This window comes from Anolis sagrei, chromosome 1 (assembly GCF_037176765.1).
Source record: "Anolis sagrei isolate rAnoSag1 chromosome 1, rAnoSag1.mat, whole genome shotgun sequence".
Taxonomy (NCBI): domain Eukaryota; kingdom Metazoa; phylum Chordata; class Lepidosauria; order Squamata; family Dactyloidae; genus Anolis; species Anolis sagrei.
Window position 1 is genome coordinate 74975686 of NC_090021.1, and position 19989 is coordinate 74995674.

The 19989-nt window shown below is 38.8% G+C and overlaps 1 protein-coding gene across 4 annotated transcripts in view; it reads right to left on the reverse strand.

Moving 5' to 3' along the window:
• Positions 1-19989, reverse strand: part of GRM1 (glutamate metabotropic receptor 1) — a 231509-nt gene that overhangs the window by 33989 nt on the left and 177531 nt on the right. For all 4 annotated transcript variants that reach the window (XM_060753514.2, XM_060753515.2, XM_060753513.2 and 1 more), the window contains exons 5-7: positions 16524-16770; positions 4475-4643; positions 137-263 (exon numbers count right to left, since the gene is read on the reverse strand). In XM_060753514.2, coding sequence (XP_060609497.2) covers positions 137-263; positions 4475-4643; positions 16524-16770 — 543 coding nt within the window. The remainder of the gene's footprint in view (positions 1-136; positions 264-4474; positions 4644-16523; positions 16771-19989) is intronic.

Genomic DNA, 19989 nt, shown 5'->3' on the forward strand with positions numbered 1-19989 from the left:
TGTTTGGGTTGTATATATAGATAGACAGATAGATAGACAATAAGAAAGATACAAGAGACTTTGGCTAAAGTACTGGCATTTTGCTCCCTGTTGCTGCGATTAGTGAGAAAATGTTATGACAAAGAATTGTCCATACCTGTCAAGTCGTAATTTGGCCATTGTCCCAGCTCACATGCTTTGCATGTAAATTCATCCTGGACAAATTCGTTCTCCTTGCATGCTGTGCAAATCCAGCAGCAGCTCACCTCTCCCTTTCTTATAACCTACAATAAAAAATAAAACATTTTTTCCACTTTTTGGAACATTAGCATTTCACGTTGCATAACTGAGTCTATTATACATTAATGCTACGAAATATGAAAATGGTGCTGGGGAATCATAATAGCATCGAGGGAAAGCTTTAAAAGAATTCATGTTCCAACTTGGCTGGGCGAAAATACACTTTAGCAAGTACAAATTCTCTGTATATTTCAAAAAAAGTATTTACATACAGTTGAGTGAAATAGATGAGTGGTTCGATACAGGAGGAGGCTACTTTGTAAGCTCAATGCAGTTTGTGAATAGAAAGGAACTGGTGAAAAGGGTACACGGATCTATATATTGCCACATATTATGCGTTAAAAATTAAAAAGAAATCCAGAAGAAGCCAAACTACAGTAGAGTCTCGCTTATTCAACCTTTGCTCATTCAACATTCTGTATTATCCAACACAGTCTTCCTCCTGCCCGGATATACAATTGTTTCAATATATTGCAATGTTTCGGTGCTAGATTTGTAAATACAGTAATTACTACATAACGTTACCATGTATTGAACTAATTTTTCTGTTGATTTGTTGTAAAACATGATGTTTTGGTGCTTAATTTGTAAAATTATTACATCATTTGACATTTAATAGGCTTTTCCTTAATTCTTCCTTATTGTCCAACATTTTCGCTTATCCAAAGTTCTGCCGGCCTGTTTATGTTGGATAAGCAAGACTCTCCTGTACCATATTTGATCATTCAGTTATGCATATTTTCTAATTTAATTATCTTACTGTCCTTTACTTTTACAGGAGATTTTATTCTGATAGCAATAATAATCAAGCCCTCTTCCTGGAGTAAGCATCACTGAAACATCATCTTTAGTTGCAGCTTGTTTACATGTCTATCTATAAGGAGCAGATAAGACAGGCAATTGTCATACTGGATGAGCCATATTTCCCAGATTGCCAGCTTTCATTTATGATTTGCAAGATAGCCTGTCGCATTGCTAGCACATGGTGATTTCTTTGGTGTGGGGCTATTATGGACTTCTAAAATGAAGTACTAGGGCTGGGCGGTTTCGTTTCGTTAATTCGTAATTCGTTAATAATTCGTTAATTTTTTTTAATTACAAAACGATAACGAACCATTCTGGAGCATTTTTTTTAAAAAACGAATTTTTAAATACGTTTTGTAAATGCTTCGTATTTCGTTATTGTATTCGTTTCGTTATTGTTTTGAGGTCGTTTCGTTATTATTTCCGCATGTCTGGGGCAAGTTTTATGGTTGTTTTTTGTTTAATTAGTGAAAAAAAATTATAATATCACACCAACAGTCAACAACAGAGGGAAAGGGAAGCTTCAGAAGTTTTTGGAGGTTTTTTAGCGTATTTCGCGGTCGCGTCCGGCATTAACGAATCGATTCGTTATTGTTTCGGAAATCGATTCGTTAATGTTTTGTAATTTTTTTCACATTTACGAAATTTCGTAAATATCGAACTTTTTAAAAGGAAAATTTTGTAATTATTTTAAATAACAAAACGCAAAAACCCCCAAAAAATGAATTGATTTTAGAAACAAATTTTTCCGTTGTTACCCAGGCCTATGAAGTACTATTGAAGGAATGAAACAATAATTTTCAAGTCAGCACTGTGAGGGCAGATGGTGTCAATGACATAATCTTACCCTATATTTTCATATCTTACACATAATTACTCTATATTTTAATGTTTTTTATTCATTTTATCAAGTGGTAAGTGTGTTTGATGTTTTATAGTATGTATATTTAAATTATTAACTTTTGTTATTTTTGGGTTGTTACAATAAGTTTATATTGATGTTGTCCTTATTTATTGATTTTGATTTGATTTGTTTTCTTTTTGTTTTTCGGCATTGAATATTTGTCACTTTTTTGGAAACCACCCTGAGTTCCCTCAGGGAGATAGGGCAGGTTACAAATAAAGTTGTTGTTGTTGTTATCTTCTCTTCCTCGTTTTCTTTTTCTCTTCCATCTCCTGTCCTTGCTGTTGTATGCCATCCATTTGCTGTATTGGTGCAGGTGTCTGCCCATTGGATTTCAATAGCATCTTGACCTTTTTTAAAAAATAATTTATTTTTATCCTGCCTTTCCCGCAAAGTGATTCCTAAATTACAGGAAGGAAGTAACAAGACATAATACAATGGCTTATTAAATCTCAGTTCCTCTTCCCGTCTTTCTCAGATTTTAAAAATCAAATCTCTCATCCTAAAGTTTTGTCTGATTTAATGATGCCTCTTACGTGAAGCCACAATATAACATTATCCTACATCCATCCTATCAAATACCCCAGGTTTTCAACTATACCATAGTCTTCCAAATGCCATGGAATATGATGACAAAGAACAAATATACACACAAAGCACAGTTGTGTCATACTTTTCATACTGAAATGGAGCTACACAACACTGTGCAGTAAAAAGCCACAACTTAGTGCTGACATCAATTGCAGACCTTTAATTTTCATCCACAGAACTAAAATAAAGCCGTTCATTATTATAGAAGAAAATAAATAAAGCAACTAAAATTGACAGGAATGTTATAAGTTTGGATAGAGGAAAGGTTAACCTTTAAAAACTCATTTTTAAAAATTCTACTACTACTAATACTAACCCCTCCCTTTTTAGTGGAACATTTTGCTTTTTCAAAGTAACTCTATATACATTAGTTGTGCATTGTTGTTTGTATATGTCACGCAAGCATGGCAGGTGGCAAATTGCTTTCAGCTAGATTCAAATAGAGTCTCCAATAGAGATTTTGTTTGTAGTTCAAAGCAACCTATATGTGGGAGCAGAGGGGGGCAAATACCAAGCAGCACATGCTTCAATCGTTCCACCAGAGGAAACTGCTGTTACACATTCCAGTTTGCTATTAGGCTGGATATTGATCTTGTTCAGTAAATTTCACATCACATACTCATGCAGAAACAACCTGCCCTTTGAGAAAAGGCCGAGGCAAGTCAATTGATTCAGAAACAAAAAATTCTGATCGTATAAATAAAAACTAGAATTGGTGTGCAAGATCAATAGGTATTCATTTGTCCAAAAGTGGCAGGGACAACTACTAAAGTTTAAGGAGACAACACTGGTAAAAGAAATGTAGTTACTGCAACAAAACATGACACAGAAATATGCTGAAACTGTGTAACAAGGTGTCAGGATGTGTGCCTATGTTGATGGAAATAGCTCCAATTGAATACTGTTAGGAACGTGGCCTCAAGGAGATAAATGCTAACCTGTATGTGGTTTTGAGTCTCTAATGATATAATTTTGGCAGTACAGCAGTTGTTTCCAAAATCAGAATATGAAAATTCTACCTCATTTATTGTCCTTCATTAGAGTGCTTTGATAGTGCTCAATAAACACCAGGTAAAAACATCCAGAATTATATGAGAAATCACTGAATGCAGGAATTGTTAAGTATACTTTTGCTTGGAATGTCTAATAAACTTCTTATTTGGTTAAAAAACCTTTACTGATATAATGTTGCTTATAAAAATAATAGAAACAAATGAATAATTACATGATATACTGTTCTGTGTGGACAACATTTGTTCAGGTCTGTTTTGAACAATACCTTTATGTGTCCAAGCTTTACAAATGTGACAAATTTGGGGGCATTTGTGCACAATACTTGAAATGGGTTCAAACTCATAATTATGTCAGGGAATTCTTTCCTTTCCAAAGAATTGGCTATACCTTGGAACATATATGAGTTTAAGTATAAGTAACCTCACCAGTTTGTTTCTCTTGTACCACACTTTTAAAATACATTACAAAAAATATTCAAAGAATATGTGATCTACAGTGTCTGTTTAGAGGTGTGTGTTAGTTTCAAACATCATGCTGGAATTTCAATGTCGAAAACATGAGTTACAATTCAATTATTACCTTGGTGGGCTTCAGGGAATTCATTACAATGTTATTTGGATAACCAACTTTTGACTTAACATGTCTGCATATTGACAGGATATATGTGCTCACATGCACTTTCTGCATTCCTTAATTTACACAAATGAGGAAATAAACTGTACAACTGCAATCAACCACATTTTCTCAAAAACAGGAATCATGATAAATCTTCCAGTATCTGGAAGCCTTTTTAAAGAAGCCATGACAACTTGTCCTTTCATCTAATTTCTCACATTTTTAAAACAGGAGGCATCCCCATAAGAGGAAGAGTTATCTACCTACCTTAATTTGACCTTTTGAGCAAGGATCACTACACACTGACCGAACCATTTCGCTTTTGTTCATCAGAATCTTGTCATCATCCATATTCAATATCCCTTCATGCCAAGTACCAACATAGACATAATCATAATGATTAGCCCCTATGTGCTGCAGATTCATGATGTCATACCTAGGAAGCAAGAACAGAGTGCAAAATGTCAAACTAAAATCGCATGTCCTTTACCATTCCTACTCAGATTAAAAATGGAAACTCCTTCTCCCCTCCATACTCAAAGGTCCCATGTTCATCATGTACAATCCCACAATTACAGGTGAATTTTGCCTGATTTTTGGTATTGTTGACAGATGAAGATGCCAGTGAAGCTTTGAAAGCTTGCATAGTGTGCTTTATTGGAGTTGGTTCAATAAAGATTTCACTGCTTTGTATATTTTGGATTTTGTTACATTTCCTGCATGGCTAACATAGCCACCTCCAAATGTTTTCTAAATTTGAAGATATTTAATTTTTCCCAATGGTGTAATCTCCAACAAAGGCAAAACACTATGTATACAGCACCTAAACATTTTCAAGATGTGGAAGCTGCTTTCATAAATATTCATTTCTTACGCATAAGAGTTGACTAAGAAAGTACATTTGGGAACCATCAGCAACCAAGATACTGTAGTCAGTGGCACAGAAATCCTGGAGATTCCCTTCAACAGACCATGAATATGCTTCCAACAGTAGAGAAACTGATTCAATCAGAATGTTGTGAAGTTGAGCTAGTCATTCAAGGAGAAGTGGTTTCATTGAAAAATCTCTCCTGACAGGTTTGCTTTGTTTGTGTTTTGCCAAATTTTTGTTTTGCCATAATCCTTAGTGCCCCTGCTCCCCACTGATATACACAGCCAAAAAAGTGGCACTGATATACACAGCCAAAGTCTGGCAGGTTAAGGTTTCTTTTCTAAGGCCCTTCCCCTCAGAGAACAGCAGGGCCATCCTTTGAGTCTGGTTTATCAGATGCACCACCTGTCTTTGTTAAACCTGTGGAAGCACAAAGAATATTCTCCTTGACTCAAAAAAGGTTTCTTAGGGTGGACTCTGAGGATCCCTGACATAAATTATTCATAGCTACATTGCATAATGAATGAAAGGCAGCTTTGCAAACATCTCATGAACAATTACCAATCCAGGTGGAAAATCTGCTACTCGCTTGCTCAAAGGAAGTAGAATATGCTTGTACCAAAGTCAGTGTACATGTTTTTGGAGCTTTTAAAGAGTACACCCCATTCACCATTTTTTTTTTGCCTCTTATTGTTCTTCCTGCCTAAGACTGCTCTGCAAACATCTCTTGGTGCTACTTTGCAATGCTTCTTTTAATTTGCAAAGAAAAAAACATTGCATAAGGAATGAGTGACAGTCATAATTTCAAGATGGGAGAGAAAGAAGTAGGAGGGAACACAGCACACTAAAGGAAAGAGGAGGAATCAGCAGAGAGTCTAGACAGATAGGTTGGATGTTGGCAGGTAGGGAAGACAAGATCATTGTAGGTGGCAGACAGAGGCGTGTTTTGGTTTCAATTCAGAATGGAGAGAAAACCAGGGGCGAAAACTGTTTTTCCCTCAATGAATTGAAAAGATGTGTGGTTCTTTCTGAGAAACTACTGTATTTCTTTGCTTGCTGAGTTTAGACTAAGTTTAAGACATTGTTCCCTTGAGCATCACAACAATAGACAGCTGGAGGACAAAAAAGCCAGATGTTTGTGTGCCCTGATAAGTAATGAGGAACAGGCAAATCAAAAGCAGAAGGGTAATGCCCGAAACACCTTTTTAAGGGGGGGGGGGAGTGACACCAAAGGATTTCCAAGAGGGGGAGTATCCCTCAATTGAGAAGTACAGAACTAAACCCTCTCTGGGCAACCCAGAAAACCTGTCTCCATATTTATTGACTGTCTTCAGCAGAGCTACTAAGGAAATGAGGTCTGTGTGCAGACCATAAAAGATTTCTAGAAAACTACATAAGACCCTGGTTTGACATTTTGATCTGGAAAGTTGCTGCTGTATGAAACAAGAATTTTGACTTGTTATTAAAAAAAACTTTCATTACTGAGATGACAAGAAAAGGGATAACACACAATCTTACCCGAATGCAGTCTCACAGCATGATCTTATGCCACTGCTAACCAGGATTGCATCTTTAATGTCCACCTTTCTGTCATATGAGTTTGATGTTTATATGAGCATAGCATATGAGACTGGCTATGATTCTACTAAGAGACGAAGCGGATTTTTATGTAGTTTGTATTTGTCGTATAGTTATATGTTGTTGATACTGGCCTTTGTAACTGTCTTTTTATGTGTACTGTACACCGCCATGAGTCGCCCGTAAGGGCTGAGAATGGCGGTTAATAAGTGCATCAAATAAATAAATAAATAAATAAATAGCAGGCACCTCACAGGTGGAGTAAAATGCACATTTTACTGCCCCACAATCCAAGTTAAATAAATGTACACTTATCATTAACATGCCATAGTGGTACATCCTGGAGGACAGTATTCATCATAACAGTCCCTGTAACTATGCAGCTGAGATATATTTGGCTGACCTCTACTGGAGATAAGACTGCCTTAGTTACAACCTTGGTCTAAGGCACCAAGGACTTCTTCTGTCTTTGAAAGCTTGCAATTTATTCATGGTGCCCTGTGAAATACTTGTGGCCAAACATTTATGATTAGAACCCTTTCCCACTTCCTTTCTACTTTTCTTTTTCTTCTTCTGTTTCATATGTAGGTTATTTCACATCTGTCTTGGAAAAACCAATTGACCATTACAACTGAAAGCACTCCACACACTATATGAAACTTGGGACCTTTTGTTTTCATTAAGGTGTGAGCATGTAATTTCTGTGGCATTTGAAAGTCATCTGTTTACCTGAAAAGATGTAATAAATCATCTAGTCACTTATCTGCCAGGAACATTGCTAGCATGTTTTTTATCTACAAGAATGCCCTTCAAATATTACAGGAGAGATATAGCTGATGCACTGAAGATACACTCCTTTTCCTGCAAAGAAGACTCCTTACTTTGTTTTACAAGTAGCATTTGCTTGTTTCCTTGTTTAAAATGCTTCTTAATTGTTTTGATGTGTGTGCGTGCCTGTATGCACAGACACACCATTACTAATTAGAAATCAACATCTCCATGTTTTGCTCATTGATCAACTGTCTTGCTTTAGCAAAAAGACAGTCTGCTAGTTCAAGTTGGAAGATATGAATTTCATTTAACCACTGCAACCCACCATGTGTCATTTTATTGTGTCCTGAAGGTCCCTGTAACCATCAGAAGGAAGGAAGTGGAGGTCTAAGTAGATTAGAAATAGCAAAATATGGGTTAAGTGGGTTGATAGATCCTTATCTGGAAGTAAAGAAATCATAGAAAATTGTATATTTGAAACTGTCAGAGCTCAGCTTGGTTTATGAGGACTTGAATATGCTAAATCCAACAGCATGCTCATGCAATGACACTCTACCACAATCCCCTTGTCCCCTTCAATGGCCTTGAAAATCTGTTCTGGAAGATTTCCAAACTTCTGGTTCATTTTCTAAGGATATGTAAAGGTTGCAGTGAAGGGAACAAATGCATCCATTTCTGCTAACAGAGGCAGTTCCATCAATGGAGTCACCCTCCTGGAACCTGGATTTGATGGGGCACTTCACTTTATGTATTGTGACAATGTATTGCCCTCTCAATGGATTACCACCTTGTCATGGTGAGGGGGCTTGTGTGTTCCAATGAACCTGTAGGCATAACCATTGGAGTCATGTACTCCAAGGAGGGGGCTACATGGGAAGATCCAGACCAAGCACAATCTGAAGACCTCAACGGAGGAGCAGGCAGCAAATAACATGGTACATGTTACAGCTGCTGTAAAGGTGAAAGAAGGCTGCAACAGATGAAAAGCCACTGTCATCATGTTAACCATACCACTGATTGGGAATCTCATTTTGTGAAGACTGTGTGTTGATCAGCTGTGCACTGAGCTCCATACATTAAAAAACTAATGCACAGACATTTTCCATGAAAAATAAAACAAAACCAATGAAAGTGCCATGGCAATCAGCAAGTGGTGATGGGGCAGGACTGTGAAATCTGGAAGCCCCTAGTCACAGACTGACACATGGACAGTGGATATGGATTCAGTCATTCTACCTCAAGGTCTGAGGCCATTGAATAGTCCAGCAGCTGTATCCATGATTGAGCAGCCCTTTTTAGGATCCATTCTGCTCACCCCACAAAGGGATGGGGCTAGCAAAAGTGCCCTAAACATAGTCTGCCTCTCTCATCCTTGACTGGACTGCCGCATCCAGAGGAGTCACTACCATGCTGCCAAAAAAGAAAGATGAACTTTGGAACATAAAATGCACAGGCATTGTTGGACAACACAGACAGTGAATGCCCTGAACGCAGGATTGCTATTATTGCAAGGGAGCTGAGGCACTTTAACATTGACATAGCAGCACTTCAGAAGACCCAGAGAACAAGAGAGGGACAGCTGAAAGAAGAAAAGGGGGCTACATCTTCTTCTGGAAGGGACTGCCTGAAGAATGAAGAACACACAGAGTTGGCTTTGCTATCAGCTAAAACCTGGTGAAACATCTGTCCGAAGCACTCATTGGCATTAATGAATGACTCTCAACCCTCCAAATTAACCTTGCCAAAAACCATCAGGCAACCATCATAAGTGCCTATATCAAGGGAAATATATCAAGGATTTTTTTTTCTGTCAGCTGGACACCATCCTATCGGAGATACCTAAGGAGGACAAAATCATCCTCCAGGGGGATTTCAATGCAAGAGTCGGATGAGACTTCAACCTGTGGCTAAGGACCATAGGAAAATATGGGACTGGAAACAGCAACCCAAATGGCATCCTGCTTCTCACCAAATGTGCAGAACACAACCTTGTCATCACAAACACACTCTTCTGCCAGAAAAACAAGCATAAGATATCATGGAAGCACCCCTGGTCAAAGCATTTACACCTCTTAGACTATGTAATTATACGTGCGAGAGATCGCCGTGATGTCCTCCTCATGAGAACCATGACAGGTGCTGATGACTGCTGGACAGACCACAGGTTAATCCAATCCATGATGACCATCAAGATCACCCCCAAACGCAGACTCTAAGGAAGAAAGTTAAGGTGAAAAATGAACACCCAAGCCTTTCAAGAGCCCTGCAAACAAGCCCTTCTCCAACAAGACTCAAGGACCATCTACCCATAGGACACCCTGAAAATACTGAAGAACATTGGGATAAACTAAAGACCTCCATCATCACAGCCTGCAAAGAAACCATTGGATACCAAGCTAAGAAACATCAAAACTGTTTTGATGAAAATGACAACAGCTAATTGATAAGAAAAGGAAAGCCTTCCAAACATGGCAGAGAGACACCTATTGTGCTGTTAAGAAAGAATGGTTGCTTACCTGTAACTGTGTTTCTTTGAGTGGTCATCTGTGAAATCGTGCATCAAACTATATATGTGTGATTTCACAGAGACCACAAAGGAGAAAAAGATTTATGCTATTGCAAAAGCTGGGGTCTAAAGAAGGACCAGAGAACTCAAGAACATCTGGTGGACAAAAAAGGCTCAAGAAATCCAATACCTTGTTGATGTCCATGATGCATGGGGATTATTTAATGCCACAAAGGTCATCTATGGATGAAGAAATCATGGCATACAGCCTCTACGCTCATCAGATGGAACCAAACTTCTGAAGAATAAAATATCAATTGCACTATGTTGGAAAGAGCACTAGCACAACCTCCTTAAATGGAGCTCCAACATGGCTGAAGAGGTTATCTCGCAAATCCTGCAACAGCAAACCAGGGATGAACTTGCAGCACTGCCTAGTTTGGAGAAAGTCAGCAAAGCCATCAGCCAACTAAAAAATAAGAAACTCAGAGGATGGGATCCCTTTTGAAATCTTTAAAGAGGGTGGTCTTGAGCTGACACAACAACATCACATCATTGAAGAAGTGTGGGTGACAGAAAATTCCAGCAGATTTCAAAGATGCCATCATCACCCTTTTCAAAAAGGGGGAAACAACAGAATGTGGAATGTGGAAATGATTGAGGTATCTCTCTTTTAACCTCTGCTGGGAAAATCCTCACAAGAATCCTTGCCTTCTGCCTATTTCAGACAACACCCTTCCAGAATCCCAAAATGGCTTCCGCCCCTCCAGAGGAACAATGGACATGATCTTCACTGCACGACAGCTCGAAGAAAAAATGCAGGGAACAAAATAAACCTCTGTACATGGCATTCATTGACCTTGCAAAGGCATTTGACAAAGTGAATGGCAGTGCTCTCTGGACCATCCTCCAAAAAATCGGATGCCCTGATAAATTTGTGAACATCCTACGGCTCCACCATGATGACCTGATGGCAACAGTCTTGGACAGTAATGACTCCCAAAGTGACCCGTTTAAGGTGGAATCAGGTGTCAAACAGGGATGTCTTATTTCCCCAACCTTATTCTCCATCTTCATTACTATGATACTTCTCCACGATGATGGGAAGCTTCCCACCAGTGTGGAAATTATCTATCAGACAGATGACAAGCTATTTAATCTCAGCAGACTGAAAGCCAAAACCAAGGTCACAATAACATTGGTTATAGAACTCCACTATGCTGATTATAATGTGGTACGTGCTCCTTCAGAAGAAGACCTACAAGACACTCTAAATGCCTTTGCAGAAGCATACAAAAAGCTTGGCCTCTCACTGAACATTGAGAAGACTCAAGTGCTCTATCAACAGGCACCATCCCTCTGCGATGCTTGAAAAGCAGCTTAATGGTGTAATATTAGAAAATGTTGACAATTTCTGCTACCTTGGCAGCCACCTCTCCAAAAAAAAAAAAAATCAACATTGACATTGAAATACAACACCATCTCTGCTCTGACTATGGGAGTTATAAAACAAAAACATTTGGAGAGACACATTTGCCCTCTTCTATTTTACTGAGAAAATATAGCAGTGAACCTACTTATATCTAACAAATGTTCCCCCCTTTCACACAAGCGTCATCCTAACATCTCAAGTAGAAAATCTAGAGTTAAGGATTGTGCTCCAACAGGCATAGCACTTGCCTCAGCAAAGATAACATAATTAATAAATATGGTTAATAAATTAAATATGGTTATTAAAATTAGTATGTAAATAAAATTATAGAGAGCTCATATTTTCTCACATTTATTCCCTTGAACTCATTAATTGTTTGATTTTTCCAGAGGCCTGGTGCAGAATTGTTATTTGTTGTTTGTTTCTTTGATTAAAATGGTGATATGTCTAAGTTAATAAGGAGATGTGTTCCTCAGTATTTCTTCATTAACAGAAAAATTGGTACCAGAGATAGAAATAACGTGAAAAGGATAGGTATAAGTGCCTACTCTGCAACATGCTTTCACTAAGTTTTAATTTAAGTATGTACATGTAAGATGAAACAATTAAGTCAGTTTAGTTTTGAATATGTAAACAAAAACATTTTGTACCTTCTAGGTACCACTTGGAGGTGTTTTTCAAAATGCATCCTGAGAGCATTGTTTCTTTAGCAAGCTTCCACTTATGATTTCAAATTGTTTTCTTTAGCAAGCTTCCACTTATGATTTTAAATGGGTTAAATCTTTGTGCCAGCTGAACTGCTGACCTGAAGACCTTAAGGTTGGTGTTCTGTCGCCGCTGGAGCTGAAATTAAATGCTTCTAAGAGAGGATGGAAGGCTTGCATCCAGCGGGAAGGCCGGTGGCCCAAGAAAGAACCTTTAGAGGAGTTTTCCCTATTAAACAGGCTTTAGGAGACTTAAGCTTAAATACAACAGTCTTTATTAATGAACAAGCAGGAATTGTAAGATTTCTAAATAGTCTATTGGCTCTTGCAGTCTTGTTTACAGGAAACAGGCACTATCTTCAAGAAACTTTGTTTAACAGAAAAATTCCCCTTTAAAGCTCCTCCCAGGCTGCTGTGAACTTAAACCTGACTGGTTTGAGTCTGCTACCGGCTGAACTGCATCTCAGAACCGAACAGATGTACCACCAGACTTGAAATCACTTAGCTGAAGATTAAGAGCTGTTATTCCCTCCGGAGGCCCTCAGGGCTGTGAAGCTGTTCCCTGGAACCCTTTGGGAATCTGTAGAGGCCTTTAATCTGTCCTTCCCCAGGAAGTCTTAAAAGACGAAGCCTTTGCACAGGAGGAACGTCTGTACGCATCCTCTGCCTTGGCTTCCCTTGCTGTGACTAACTGAAAAATGGCCCTTTCCCTCCAAAAAGCAAAAAGGGGGCGGGACTAGGGATCCTAACTATAATTGGCAGGTGACTTACCCTATAAATGCAAATTATAACAGGAAATCCCCTGCTGCAAAATCCCAAGCATGGGATTGTACACAAACATTTAAACACAGCAAATAAATCTGGAGCTCCTGGAACAGCTGCATGCTTGCCATAGATGCAGGCGAAACGTCAGGAGAAATGCCTCTAGAACATGGCCCTATAGCCCGAAAAAACCCACAAGAACCTAGTTGTTCCAGAACAGTTGGTGGTTTGAATCCACGAGATAGGGTGAGCTCTTATCTATCAGCCTCAGCTTTCCATGCAGGGACATGAGAGAAGCTTCCCACAGGATGATAACACATCCAGGCATCCTCTGGGCAATGTCCTTGCAGATGGCCAATTCTCTTACACCAGAAGCAACTCCAATTTGCTTCTGACACGATAAAAGAAAAGGAAGTGCAGACCTTGCAGGAATAAAAAGGCATACTTTTCTGTCTTTTCCTGTGGGAATGGCTGGGGCCGGGAGGAAGGCACTGCCATCCTACCATGTAGGCTGTTAGATTAGGATATTTGCTGGTATTTTTTTTAATCCAGGATCAAGCTGCATTAACTGGTTTATCCAGGGTTAAAAAACATTCAGCTTGGTGTGTCATTTGGACACCCCAAACTAATGCAATTCCTACATTGGATTAAATGCCATTGTAGATGCAGCAAAAGACTCTGCTCAGTGAAAATACTACACAAACATTCTTACAAAGTGAACAAGGTAGTATAGAAAGAAGCAATTCTTCAAGTATTTAAGTCCCAGAGTGTTCAGTCACAGCTTCAGCTGGATTCAAAGCTCAGCAGTCAATAATAATAATAATAATAATAATAATAATAATAATACTTTATTTCTACCCCACCACCATCTCCCCGATGAGGGGGCTTACATGGGGCCAAGCCCGGACAACATAATACAGCAATAAAATCAAAACATATACAGCAAACAACAACAACATTATCAAAATAACATTAAAAGAGAAAAGAAAAAAAATCATAAAATAAACATTCCAATAAACACAATCACAATAAGGATAATAATGAGCGGGCCAAATATTCAGGATAAAAAACAGTTAACAGACTATGATGAGATAACATAGAAGTAGGGCATTTATATGGAACTCATAAAACACACAGAATTCTAAGGCTAAACATCCTATTTGGAGAGCATGAACTCCATTAACAGAAAACGTTGTGGAGTGCAAAATATCATGCTGTACACCTACTCATCAAAGGTGCAGCGGAAAAGCCAGGTTTTGAGGTCCTTTTTAAATGTTTCTAATGAAGGGGTTTTCCTGATCTCCCCCCAAAAAATAAGCAAACATATGACTAACTCGAAGGCTTTCATGGCCGGAATCACTGGGTTGTAGGTTTTTCAGGCTGTATGACCATGTTCTAGAAGCATTCTCTTCTGACGTTTCGCCTGCATTTATGGCAAGCATCCTCAGAGGTTGTGAGGTTTGTTGGAAACTAGGAAAATTGGGTTTATATATCTGTGGAAGGTCCAGGGTGGGAGAAAGAACTTTTGTCTTTTGGAGCTAAGTGTGAATGTTTCAATTGATCACCTTAATTAGCATTTGATGGCCTGGCAGTTTTTAGGTGTGGCTTGTTAGTGCCTGGGGGAATCTTTCATTGAGAGGTGATTAGCTGTCCCTGATTGTTTCCCCTCTGGAGTTCCCCTGTATTTGAGTGTTGTTTTACTGTTATAATTTTAGAGTTTTTAATACAGGTAGCCAGATTTTGTTCATTTTCATGGTTTCCTCCTTTCTGTTGAAATTGTCCACATGCTTATGGATTTCAATTGTTTCTCTGTGTAGTCTGACATGGTAGTGGTCCAGCATTTTTGTGTTCTCAAATAATATGCAGTGTCCAGGTTGTTCATCGGGTGCTCTGCTATGGCTGACTTCTTTGGTTGAAGTAGTCTGCAGTGCCTTTCATGTCCCTTGATGAACATGCAGCTGTGGACAAGTCTACATAGGGACCACCAAATGCAGCACCCAAACAGGAATCAAAAGACAACCGATAGACATGTCAACTAATGAAATATATCAAGAGACTACTAGCGGCCCTTTAGCAGACCTTGCATTCGATGGAATGAACCAATGGTTAAGCTATTCAGCCAGAAACGGAAAAGAAAAGCACAGGATTGTATATTTTGGTAAATGGTAGATTTGCATGAATTTATTTATTTATTTGCTGCACTTATATCTCGCCCTTCTCAACCCTGAAAAGGCTGAGCGAAGGAAGATCGATGCTTTTGAGCTGTGGTGCTGGAGGAAAGTGCTGAGAGTGCCTTGGACTGCGAGAAGATCCAACCAGTCCATCCTCCAGGAAATAAAGCCCGACTGCTCATTGGAGGGAAGGATACTAGAGACAAAGTTGAAGTACTTTGGCCAGATCATGAGGAGACAGCAAAGCCTAGAGAAGACAATTATGCTGGGGAAAGTGGAAGGTTAAAGGAAGAGGGGCCGACCAAGGGCAAGATGGATGGATGGCATCCTTGAAGTGACTGGACTGACCTTGAAGGAGCTGGGGATGGTGACGGCCGACAGGGAGCTCTGGCGTGGGCTGGTCCATGAGGTCACGAAGAGTCGGAGACGACTGAACGAATGAACAACAACAACAACAACTGCATTTTGAGTTGTTTTTAGTTGCTAAATTATATGCCTTTGCCACTTGTAATTAACATGTAAAGCATTCTTTCAAAAGAAGACAGCTGATCTGTTTTCCACATATAAGGATTGATTCTTTTTGAATACTATATATTTTGTTTATCTGATTCTGCTTAAATGCATTACTTAATCCAATATATATCAATAATGGACAACTCTTTCGTGTATCATTGAAAACATGATTTACTGGAACAAGTCACTGCACTGGGAAGGCAACATTGATAAGTGCTTTACAGTGCTTTGTTTTAATTTGAGAGACATATTGGGAATCTATATTCTTGCAAGATTGAAAGGCATACATAAACAAACCCACTCCTTGGCAGGCCTGTGAAGGATTCATATGCTCCATTTTATTGTGTTTCCCATCTTCTATTTATATTGTTGTAAGATGTGCTTTTCCCTTCCAGTATGGACATGCATATGTATTTTCCCATGGTGTGCATTTTGTCTCCTCCTTCAACGAAGCAGATTCATATTATTTAGTCAAATGCATTTTTTTGTTTACATGTGGTTCTGTGATTTTTTTTATTTTTTCTAAATGCACAGCAGCTTTCACAAATGCACGGATTAACCTCCTACATGAGTGGTGAAATGAGTGCTGTACTGCTTATTTGAACTCTGAAAAATTCATTTCCATCTCAACTTTTGCATAAGCCTAGAAAGCTGCTCAGTCAATGGTACAGTTCACCTCCCCACCCAACCACCCGCCCACCTATGTATGTTGATTAACCACAGCTTTGCATTAATCCTTTTCTAGAAAAACAGCCCAACGGAGCACTTCAGAATCATCTATGGAGCATATTGGGAGCAAACCATATGTTTCCATTTGCATTCCTTTGCCTTCTTTGATTAATCTGAATAATCATGATAAATACCCTGCAATACACCACTGGTTATAGTTTTTCCACTGTACATTTCATATTTAGTACTACAAACTGGAAATCTATGATTTAGCCTAAGTTATATAAGCAATGATAGTTACCACTTTGATGGCTAAAGCAAAAAGACAACAGTGTTTACCTTCCTGGGGCATCTCCATTCTCATCAATTCGAACTTCCTCTCCTGAAACCCCAATGAAGGAAGAATTTAGGAGAAAGTCCAAGAGCTTGCTTCCATCAATTGGCTTCATAGCATCACACAGCCCGACATGTCCTGGGCAAAGGGCATGATGCATATTTTGTAGCCCATGGGCCATAGCATAGATAGCATTGATAACAAATCCCATTTTACTGTCCTGGACATAGTTTTCTTCTAAACTTTCATTGCCTACAAGGAAACAAAAATCGTATTACTCTTAAAATAATTAAACATATCACAAATATATTTAATTCTATAAAAACATATCTTGTTTTTTATGAGTATTAACATAAAAAAAACATCAAGAGCATGTGGAACAAGAATTGTACAAGATACCCCTATCCTTGGAATTGCCTTCCAAAGGCTTACTCCCAGGATTACCCCAAGACATTTCACTGCCTGAAATAGAGCAGTTTATGGTCCACATAAAGTACCTAAAGCCAGCCAAATTAGTTCATCATGCAATATAGAAAGCTCCATGAGCCCCTCTGGTGGTAACACAACAATAATAAAATTCATTCAGTTTGGTTCTTTTTCAGCTCTTAGGGTGCACCCATATTGCAGAATTAATGTAGTTTGAGGCCACTTTTACTACCATGTCTTAATACAATAAAATTCTGGGAGTTGTAGTTTGGTGAGGCAGCAGCACTCTTTGGCAGATAAGTCTAGAGAAGTACTAAAACTACAACTCCCAAGATTCCATAGCATTGAATCATGACACTTAAAGTGATGTCAAACTGCACTAATTCTACAATGTCTTATTTCTATGGGTTGAACCATGGCAAGTAAACTGATGTTATTATCTGCACTATTTGTGAATATGTCACTTCCTGTCCCACAAAATATCAGAAATGAGGTACTATTCCATTATTCGGACAGATTCCAAAAGGGGGCCTGGACAGAGGGAGAGTCCATTTGGGGGTGGGAGGGAGCTGAAAGAGGAAAACCATCTCCCCCATCTCCCCTGGTTATTCTCCTTCAACCCCCCTTTCCCAGTAAAATGAACTATCCCATCTAGAGAATTCTTACGGGCTTCACACAGATAATGGAACAGTACCAGAAATGAAAACTGGCACACATGTTTGTTTGGTACTGCAAAAGTTATTTATGAAGAAGAGTTTGCCAAAACTTCAGCAGTTTGCTTTTGTTTGAACCTATTGGGAAGGACAAGGCACCTCCTCTCCTCTCGTCTTTTTCCAGATGAGTCAATTAAATGCAGACTCTTTTTATACTTTAAACTCAATTTGAACCCATGGAAGTAAGTCAAGGAAGTGAGGAAGCAGGAGAAACAGGTATTTAAAAATAACCAAAAAAAGTGGAATGACAACAGATTAATTAGGTCTGTTCCCACTAAACTGAGACAATGGAGGGTATGTTGTTTTTAAAACCGAGTCTCCACTACAAGTCATCAGTTGGCTGAGGTTGGGTGGTGAAGGATAGCCTATTCAACACCCAAACTAACCTCAGAATGATTAAGCTTGTTCAATTGGTTACAGCAGATCTGACAACTGACACATAAATTGTTTTTATGCTAAAGTTATATCAGTTATATCAGTTACATGCAACTTTAACAGCTGTGTTCCATCTTTAAATATCCTGGGATTTACAGTTTGGTGAAGTGCTACAACTTTTCTTCTTTTCACCCAAACCATAATTCCTGATGTATCCTACTAGCCTAGATATTATACAGAATTAAACTAATTTAATCCTCTCATTCTTGGTGAACCAGAGTTTCTTTGGAGTAGTTCTTCAAACTATAAATCTAAGAATATTATAGAATGGAAGCATATTGGGCATTAAAAGAGGAATGAGATAACTCTGGAATTCAAATGTAGCTATATAGCTTGGGCTGGTTTTTCTCTCTTTAAGAATACTTAGCCTCCCCACACTGTGTTCAATTAGGATCATAGCAAGGGAAGAAGTTTTTAACTTTTCGTAGCTCCCATACCATGGTCGTGACCAGCATCAGATCATATTGTTCCTCATTTCCACAATAGAAAGAAAGGTCTATCAGAGCCTTTGAGAAAAAAAAAAACACTGTTGTTGCAAACAGAAGGCATGGGAATTGACTGCGACTAGAATTACAGTGGGGGCAAAGGGCCAAAACTCTCCCCATCCATGCTGTCAGAGTTAGCCCAAGACATTTCCCTGCTTGAGGGGAAAACTACAAGTTTTCCTCTCCTATTCCCCTCACTGAAGCCAAGGTTCATAGCACCCCAAGCTAACAAAGTTATTTTAGAGTACAAGGCAGAAAATCCAATAAACATCTCTTCTTATCACTGGCATTACAGATACAATAACAACCAATCAAGGAGTTAAGAATGTACTATGCGTTCACCAAATCAGCTGCCCAAGGCAGCCCCTTCACAAGGCCTAACAATGGGGTCAATCACAAATGCCATTCTGTAAATCTACTTCCTCCAGCTATTTTCCTCTGCTACCCTTTAAAGGTATATCTACTGTATGACAGACCAGATAACAGAGCTTGGCAGGATTTATTTTTAAACAATTACAACTTATGCCACCTTAATTGGTAGCAGATTTAAAAGGCCACTAAACTGTTGTTTGGATCTATATAACAAATAAAATACAGTGTAGTGATAGATGTAGAAACTAGGGGAAAACTTAGATATCATAGTTTTTTGTCTCTCTAATCATGAATGTGAAATCTCTTTCAGACAGAGGACCAAATGTAACTTTAGAGAAGGTGCAGGTAGTCGCATTCCCTTGTTGGGTCCAGCCCAAGTCCAAAGGGGGCGGGGGGCGGGATTGGATATATGTAAGATCTTTTTGGTTGTAACTGAGCCTTAGAAGCTGTATTTGTGCCTTTTAGAATGGAAGGAAAATGCACAGGAGTTGGAAAACCACCAAATAAGGTAGTCCTGGACACACTGCAATCACCACCTGAGGAGTTGAAGGACCAGGCGGGGGTCCTGAAGAGCTATTCTCTTAGGGATCCGTAGGGACTGGTGACTCTTGTCTGACCTACAGGGAGAGGAGGAGAGGAATCTTAGGGTAAGAGTTCTGCCTTGAAAGGTGGTGTCCTTATTTTCCTCATTTGTTTGACTTGATGTATTTTATTTAAATGGTGTATTGTCTGCAACAGTGAATAAAGCTTAATGTATCACACTAAATGACACAAGACTGCCATTTGTGGCATCAGTAGTATCAATCACCACAGGGTTCCAAATCCTTGGCACCATTAGTGGTTGAATATGGTTTTGGCACAGAAATCTCAGGTTTTGATCTAGCAACCCTACAACACTTAAAACCTTCATTAGAAATCAGAGTTTGCAACAGAAAAACGTACTACTCTAGAAAGCAGGATTTACAGTTTATTCATTTACCTAAACGCTTAAGCTTCTCCATACAATTATCACAATTCGATGGAGAATTGTGCCAATCTAT